Here is an 8,706-nt window from a genome sequence, read left to right on the forward strand (position 1 = left end):
GCCCTGGGACTAGGAGGGTCCCAACCTTCTCCAGAGATCTCCATTTGGAAGCTCAGCCTTCACTGAATAGATAGGGCTTCTTTCTCTCAGACCCCAGAACCTAACTCCCCATTCCCCCTCCCTCCACACTCTCCATCCTCCCCTCCTGATTTGTTGCTTCTCCAGCAATAGGAACTTTGAGATCCTTTGGGTTCAGGAAGGGTAAAATAGTGGGTGAGGGTGGTCATTAGTGCAGGAGTTAGTGGAGGAGGGGGAGGCCATGGGCAGCAGGATGAAAGCAAGATACCATTCCCCTGCTGATATGTGGGGGAGGGGAACAGGGTCTTGGGGCACCTGGACGCCAGGGAATGGCCTCCATGCTAAGAGGGGCTTTCTCTGTCAGTCCTCTGTATGTATGGCTCTAGATGGGAGCCATCAAGATGGATCAGAAATGAATACAAAGGGACACGTGTACACACACACACACACACACACACACACACACACACACACTCTGGCTTGCAGAGGTTTCTCTCCATCAGGAGTGACGGACTGCAACTCCCAGCACTCCCACAGACTGACAGACAAAGACTTCTCTGGGGTAAAGTGTACAGTCAGATTTGGGATCTCAGCAGTCAGGAAGGTGGAGACAGGCCTGAGGAGAGGACAAAGGAACAGCAGGGGCTGTTAGACTGCTAGGACAGGAAAGGGTGCAGGCTGAAGATGGAAAAGGAAGAAGCACAAAGACACACAAAGACCTAGGGGGAGAAAGAGAGAGACAGAGAGACATAGAGAGAGAGATGGCACCAAAAGAACCATCAAAGAGCTACCCAGGACACAACTCCATGGAATGAAAGGGGCAAACAGCTGGGGGTGGAGACAGAGGGTGCCAGAGTTTTGGTTATAAAGCGGTTTAATAGAGATTTATTTCCAAGGCTTGTTTCCATGAAACAGTCGAAAAAAGTACTTCACAGAAGTAGCTGCTTAAGGCTCTGTGGGGATAGGGCTCTCCTGGACCCCAAAGGTTGAGGGGTGGGCACGGGATCCCAGGATTCCCTGATACCAGTGGGAGGCAGCTGAAGGGAGGTGGCACACAGGAGGGGGAGGAAGCAGTGGAGGATGGGCCTGGGCCTTGAAGAACGCAAAAGGCAATGAGGGCACCCACTGAACAAGGCATGAGGGTCCTCTGTGAGATGTGAGATGTGAGTCACAGGTAGAGAGCCGAGGGTAGGAAAAAGTTCTAGGTGTTTGGTGGTAGGGCTGGGGGTCACAGTGTGGATTTCAGAAACAGGGATAGGGTCACAGGGTGGGAGTCATGGAGTTGGGGATTACAGGGTGAGGACTCAGAGACCTGGAATGGAAGTCACAAGGTGGGGTATCCAAGATTGGAAGCCCACAGGTAGAGGTGGGTAGGAGAATGAAGGCAAAGGACAAGAGAGTCTGGGGCAATGGTGGGTTACAGGACTATAGGTCAGGTGATCCAGAGCTGCAGGGGGAGAAAGAGGAGGAGGATAAAGAGGGAGGTTGAGCCTTGGGCAAAGTTACCTGATGAGGGGGCCACGGCCACTCCACCATGGCTGGCACTGTCAGTGGGCAGCACCGGCTGAGCATGCACTGAAGTCCCTGCTGGGACAGTTCTTCCAGAATTCTCTTCAGAAGGGGTCTCCAGATCCCTGGTACCCTCAGGGACCCGTGTGGCTGCAAGCAGGGAAGGGGCATCCTCGGAGCTCCCTGTCTCCTCACTCTCTCCTCGAGGGACCCCAGACAGCTTAAGACCCCCAGTCTCCTCCCCTATCTCTCTTGCCCCAACCGGAGTGGAAGGTGATGGGGATGCCAGGTTCCCCTCCCTGGGAGTGGACAGGGTCTCAGTGGGTGGTCCAAGGACCGTTGGAGGCCTGGGAGCCTCTGGCTCTCCATTCGGAGGTGGTGATGCATCAGGCTGCAGGACTGCCCTCACTGGTGGGGATGCCTGGGAGAGTGACTCCTCTGGAGCCAGCTCAGTGGGGAGAGGGGCCTCTGGGTCCAGGCTGCTGAGCTCACTGGGCCAGGCCCACAGGGCCTCGTCCTCCACCTCCTCCTCTTCTTCTTCCTCTTCTTTCTCTTCTTCATCCTTGTATTTCTCTTCTTCCTCCAACACCTTGCCTTCCTCTTCTGAGGACCCCAGGGGAGGTACAATGGATTGGGTTTCAAATTCTAGGCAAAGCACAGATGATTCAGCACCAGGGACAGCACCCACCAGAGGACAGGAAGAAGGAAGGGGAAGGGGAGAAAGGTGGGGATGGGGAGGGTGAGCCCTCGGGGAGAGAGAAGAGCCTGCCCTGGGGAGGAATTGCCTTTGCTCCACACCTGAAGAATTTCAACTGGAGCTGCAATAGTGAGGCAACACTTGAGAAGGCTCTATGAGCGGTCATTGGCCCAGGAAAACCTGGTGGTTGCAGCTCCCTCTCCCAGTCCGTTAAAATTCTCTGTTTATTTTGGGTAGGTGAGGGGGAGGAGAGACCAAAGAAAGGAGATCCCTCCTTCCCAGAGGGCAGCTCCTTAGTCCAAGCATCTCCAGACCCAGCTATCTGGGAGTGGGATCTGCTGGAAAGGCAAAAAGGTTGGGAGAGGAACAGGAGAGGTGCCTTGCACAACTGTGCTGCTGAGAGAGGACAGGGCAGAATCATGGCAGTGACAACCCCGGCCTCCGCCTGGGTTTGCCCCTTCTGCCCCAACTTCTCCCAGGTGCGGACATCCCCAGGATAAGAGATTTGAGTTACCTAGGAGGGTCCTAGGGGCCTCTGCTGGGTCTTCTGGAGTGGAGCTTCCACCTGCTCCATCCTCCATAATGGGAATGGAGTAGATGGCTCCCCGGGACTCGCTCTCCACAGCTTCCTGAGGCAGCTGCAGTTCCTCCAGGGTCTCTGTCACTGTGACAATGGCTTCCAGTGTATCAGAGGCCAGGTCAGAGGCTGGGCTGGAGGCCTCAGGGATGGCAGAGGGCTGGGCCGAGTCTGTGGCAGGAGGAAAGTGCCAATGGGAGGTTAAGGAGGTGCCTCTGCCCTCGCAGGCCTGCATGTGAGGGTTCTAGGTTAGACTCAGAGACCATGGAATTCTCTTAATTCTCTCTCATCTTCCCTATGGAGCACCCATGGGGCCCAGGGAGCACCCCGGGGCTTCATCACTCATTCCTCAAGCATTACTCAAGTGCCTGCTATGTGTCATGCCGAGCATTCTCCTGGGCACTGAGGATACAGTGCAGAGCAAAACAGCAAGCTTCCTGCCCTCAAGGGAATTTATATTCTATATACAGACAAACAAATAAACATATAATGTTACCACATAAAGAACAATTAAGTTTAGTAAGGAGATGGGAAGTACTACTTTAGATGGAATGGTAAAGGAAGGCTCAGGAGAGAGGTCATCCCTTGAGTAAGAAGATGGAGGCAAAAGGATGGACAGAATGGCCTCAGCACCTTGGGACCCTGCGTTTATGGTAAGGTGTGAGGGAGCCCAGTCATCCTAAGACTCTAGAAATGGAAGCAGACAGGCTGCCATCACCACAGGAGAGCTGAAGGGTAGAGTACAGGAAGGACATTCAACCATCATCACCTGATGATCTCGGTGTTGCAGCAAAGGGGCAAGTGGCCACCCCATCCTTCCAGGATCTGCTCTTTTCAAATAAGCAGAGTTTTAGAATGAATTACCTTGTCCCAGGGGAAGGGAACCAAGAGCAGAAAACCAGTGAAGCAAAGGTGGAGTTGGGCTAAGAAAAGCCCTGAGGGCCATCTGTGTTCAGCCAGACAAGACAGGACAGCACATCCTGCCTTCATCACCTGCTTCAGTGAGCCTTGCTCATACCAGACAAGCAAACCTGTGCCCCCGCCTGCCTCTGCCCTCCACCTGCTTCCAACCATAGTCATGCTCTTCCTTCCCCTCTTCTCTCGATTCAGTTCCTCCTTCAATTTCTTTCCGGAACAGTGCTTGGGACATAATTATAATCAGTGCTAGAAGTGTTAGCTACTATTATTATAATTATCATCATCATCATCACCATTATCTGTGTTCAAGTAAGTCTTTCCTGATGGACCTGTCTTCCTGTGGACTTCCCTTCCCCATCCCTCCCAGCCTCAGGCCAAAGCCATCTGGAGCTCTGTCCCAGGGGAAGTAATGCTTTTCTCTCAGCCTTTCCTTGTGCTGGGAGTGAAGCATTTCGTCTTTGGTCAGACTGGGGGCTCCCGTGGCAGAAACTGTGTCTTCCTCCTTCAGACTAAGGGCTCCTAGAAGGCTGTGTCTTCTCTTTCCATTTCTGCCTCCAGCCCTTGTACCGGTACTGCAGGCTCACAGTTGGGGCAGGGACTTCAATACTCCATGGCAATGCCTCCCTGACTGTCAGTCATCCTTGGCCTGGGCCCTGTGCCTCTGGGAGTCACAGGCACTGCCTCCCCTCCAGCTCCCAATATAAGATGTGGGCAGGAAGCCATCTCTACACCCAGCTGTCTTTAAGGACCTGCTCCCTGTGGGGGGAATTATGTCTGTCCCTCAATATTTGGTGATAAAAATCTGATACCTTCAAGCTGAAGGTTCTGGAAACCCCTCTGAAGCATATTTAGTTAACTGGAGCAGATCATTCATTGGATTCAGAGAATGTCAGTCATCTGACATGGAGATGTCAGAGACACGGAGATGGAGACATATTTGGGAGCCCAATAAGGGAGAGGCAGCTTTGCAACAGGAAGAGACAAGGCAGGGACTACTGGTGTGGAGGCAGGTGGGGAGATGCAGCGAGGTGAGCCCTCCCTGAGGCCACAAAGACCAAGTCAGAGGGCACAACCAGAATTAGAACCCTAAGTGACAAGCTGAGCACCACCCAAAGCTCTTTGAGGCAAATGGCAAAGACCCAAGAGAAACTGGTCGGGGCTGGGCTAAGAGCGTAGGCCTCGACTCTGTCTCCCTGAGGTTGGTCTCAGCCTCTGCAGGGAGGTGGGCTCACCTCGGAAGCAGTAGACATTGAAGCGGCTGTGCTTGTTGGGGAAGCCGGTCTGGTTGGGGAAGAGGAAGAGAGTCTTGACACCAGGGAGGCCCCCACCACAGCGCTGGCTGGGTGTGATGATGGGGTAGCGCACACTGCCGTCAGCCAGCCAGCCTGGGCTGCAGCGGTCCAGGCCACCATCCCAGGCTGCATACAGCTGGCCCGTGGTTGCAATCTTAGCACCCCGCTCCTGGCAGTACGCCTGTGCCTCCTCCAATGTCAGCTTGTCTGGAGGGGCACCCAGGAACAGCTCTCCTGGGGAGAAGAAAAGGCTGGGTTACCAGGAAGGGAGCTCCTTCCACCCTGGGCTCCCACAGAGACTCTGGGCAAGCTTCTCTGGGCCTCAGTCTCCTCATCTGCGACATGCAGTCCATCACACTACTTTATAGGATCGAAGTCTTGATAGAACCTTAGGATGCATAATATTGCTCGAAGGAACCTGGCCCAACTTCCTAATTCCGCCAAGAAGGAAACTGAGGCTCAGAAATACTAAAACGCAGAGAGATGCACGGCAGGTAACAGCAGAGTCAAACTCAGTCTCCTACCACCTGTCTGAGGCTTGGGCCATGAACTTGTCTCTATGACAGTGTTTGGAGTGAGGGACACTGACTGTTTCCTTACCGCTGGCTGCCCACTTAAATACAGGATGATAAGGTCCAGCAGAGGCCCAGGGGGACCTATGGGCAGCACTGGAGAGGGGGGTCTTCCCCTGGGAACTCCCTACCCCCAATCACCATTTAGTTCTTCAGCATAACAGTAGACATCATAGAGGTCATCCGGGTCCACCACTCCATAGTTCCGGACCCCAGGGAAGCCATCCATGTCTCCATAACAGGCCTCTCGTGGAGTCTGGATGGGATATCTGGGGAAGGGGTACAAATGCCTTCACCAGGGAGCCACCCCATGGTGACGCTCCTGAATCATGTTGCTTTTCAGTGCAGCCAACTGTCCTCCTAGCTCTGCAGAAATGCACACCCCCCATCAGGGTGGGGTCCTAACCCACCCTCCAAAGACCAGCTTCATCCACCAGAGGCAGGGAGCCCTATATGGCCAGCCTGAGGCAGCAGTGGGCAGCCCCTGGCAGAACCAGAGGCCACAGCCCACCTCAGAAACAGCTAGAAGCTCCTGGGCCCCAGCCCCAGCCCACCTCACGGTCTGGTCGGACAACCAGCCAGCATCACACTGTTCATAGCCCCCAAGATAGGCGGCATAGAGCTGCTCCGGAGTGGCGATTCGGGCTCCAATGCGGGCACAGGCCTCCTGGGCCCCAGCGAAGGAGAAAGCATAGCGGGCAGAGCCCTCCCGGTAGAGAAAGACGACCCCTGAGGAGCAGAGAGGATCCTGAGGCAGGATCACCCAGCACACTGACTTCCCCTTCCCCTCCTTGTCAATCCCCTGTATACAAAGGGTAAAGTCCAAATTGCGCCCACTCTACAGCATGAGGGGCTTCAGTTAGACTGTGGGTAAGAATTTCCTCCACCTGAAGAGAGAAAGGAGGTAACAGAGGCCTGTAGCTACCCACTCCTTTTCCAACTCAGTCTGTGCCTTCTGGGGGTTTGCTTCCGCTTCAGACTGTGGGCTCCCCTCCCTCTCTCCGGGAACCTCTCTCCATCTCTACCCTCTCACCTTTGACCTTGACCTCCACAGCGTCGCTGCTGTCGTCGATGCCGTGCTGGACCTCGCAGCGGTAGATGCCCGAGTCGTTGGGCCGCAGCTCGCTCAGCACCAGGGAGACATCGGTGAGTGACGCCGGGTAGGCAGGCAGTGCCACGCGGAACCGGTAGGCCTCGCTCACCTTGACGCGTAGCCCCCGCGCCACTAGCACCTCGGCCTCCCGGCCGCCGGACAGGAAGGTCCACTTGACCCGGGGGGAGCCCTGCGCGGCCCGGCGGCTTGGCGACGGCCGCAGGTAGTGAACGTGGCACGGGATGGTGAGGGCGCCGCCCAGCACGCCCTGCAGCGGCGCGTCACCCGCTATGCGCACGCGGAAAGCCCGGTCCTCTGTGGGCGGGCGGGGCCGGCTGGAACTTCGTGCTGTGGATCTGCCACGACCCGCCCCAGGGTTTCCGAGCCCCGCCCCTGGATCCCGACGCCCCGCCCTAAGATTCCCGGGCCTTGCCCGGGGGTTTTCATAACTCCGCCCCCAGGAACCTGGGCTCGGGCCCGCTGAGTCCTGCAAACCCACCTCTAGGTCCCCCAGGCCCACCCCTCACGGTCTACAGACCGGTCCACAAAGTCTCCCAGTCAAATTCACCTCCAGAGTCTCCCAGTACCACCCCAGGATTCCTGGCCCCCACCCCAGGGTCTTCTAACCTCACCCACTGGGTCCTGCAGCCTTGTCCTCAAAGTTTCCCAGTCTGTTCCCTTCAGTCACTTTCACGATTTCTCCCAATTCCACCTCTGTTCTGCCTCCCAGCCCCATTCATCGTGCCCCAAGGGTCTCCCATCCTCCACCCTGGAGACTGGCAGCCATGCACCTAGTGCCCTTCCCCAGCCCTACTCCCAAGATTCCGCCACCCTACCAGCGGACCACAAATCATTCCTTATTTTCAAGTGTCCCTGCCCTGATCCTCCCCCACAGTGCTCCCAATTCTGTCTCCTCCCTGGGTCCCTCAAGGCTGACAGAGGTTGGTTAGGGCTGAACAAAAGGCTCCTTCCTACCACAGGGGAGATGCAGGAGACAGACAGTGACCCTGAGTGGGGTTGCTTACCTGAGCTGTCTCCTTCCAGAGCATCAGCTAAGGCTGCAGGGACCCAGGCCAGAGCCAGGGTTGCCAGCAGGGGTAGAGATGGTAGGGCCATGCTGCAGGATGAGGGAGGGAATGGAGGAGGAAAGATGGGGTTAGACCTCAGGATGGACTTCTGACTCCCTACTACGTCCACATGGATCACACATATCCTGACTCCAGAAGCCCACTGCCCCCACCTCACTATTAATTAACACTGTTTCTGTCTCCCCACAAGGAATTCTTATTTATTTATTTATGTTTGGCTGCATTGGGTCTTCGTTGCTGTGTGTGGACTTTCTCTAGTTGTGGCGAGCGGGGGCTACTCTTGGTTGAGGTGCGCGGGCTTCTCATTGCGGTGGCTTCTCTTGTTGTGGAGCACGGGGTCTAGAGCGCAGGCTCAGTAGTTGTGGCGCACAGGCTTAGTTGCTCCGCAGCATGTGGGATCTCCCCGGACCAGGGCTCGAACCCGTGTCCCCTGCACTAGCAGGAGGATTCTTAACCACTGCGCCACCAGGGAAGTTCCCCCACCAAGGGATTCTTATTCATAACCGAGACCTGGGTCCTCGTCAACTCACTGTGTGACTTAAGGCAAGTTCCTTACCCTCTTTAAGCCTTTGTTTTCTTACTTGTAAAGGAGCACCATTATTACCACCTCACAGGTTGTCATGAGGCTATGGGCTTTGAGAGTGCTTTTTATCCTAAAACAAAACAAAACAAAAACAAAAAACAAACAAAAAAACCTGTACAAGTGTATAGCGCCCTGCACACAGTAAAAGCTCAATAAATGCTTACAGCATATAGCATGAATTGTGGGTGCTATTATGCTTGAATCTCCTCTGCCCCTCCCAGTACCAGACTTCTTTGAACCTTCCTCCTCCCACAGTACCCCTCCAACCTTTCCTTCCTGTCCCTTCCTCCCTGAGTACCATACCCACCTAGCCTCCTCTGGGAAGGCTTTCTAGACTAAACCCAGGCAATGAACAACAT

At 55.3% G+C, this 8,706-nt stretch overlaps 1 protein-coding gene across 1 annotated transcript; it reads right to left on the bottom strand.

The window, feature by feature from the left end:
• Positions 1-896: 896 nt before the first annotated feature.
• Positions 897-7,940, bottom strand: LOC102994056 (brevican core protein). The gene is made up of 7 exons (XM_007110348.4): positions 7,702-7,940; positions 6,617-6,991; positions 6,138-6,312; positions 5,725-5,852; positions 4,952-5,245; positions 2,739-2,972; positions 897-2,172 (listed from the first exon to the last, which is right to left on the bottom strand). The coding sequence occupies exons 1-7, from the start codon at positions 7,790-7,792 to the stop codon at positions 1,451-1,453; spliced, it is 2,019 nt and encodes a 672-aa protein (XP_007110410.3). The 5' UTR covers positions 7,793-7,940; the 3' UTR covers positions 897-1,450.
• Between the last annotated feature and the right edge of the window lie 766 nt (positions 7,941-8,706).

This window comes from Physeter macrocephalus, unplaced genomic scaffold, assembly GCF_002837175.3.
Source record: "Physeter macrocephalus isolate SW-GA unplaced genomic scaffold, ASM283717v5 random_64, whole genome shotgun sequence".
Lineage (NCBI taxonomy): Eukaryota > Metazoa > Chordata > Mammalia > Artiodactyla > Physeteridae > Physeter > Physeter macrocephalus.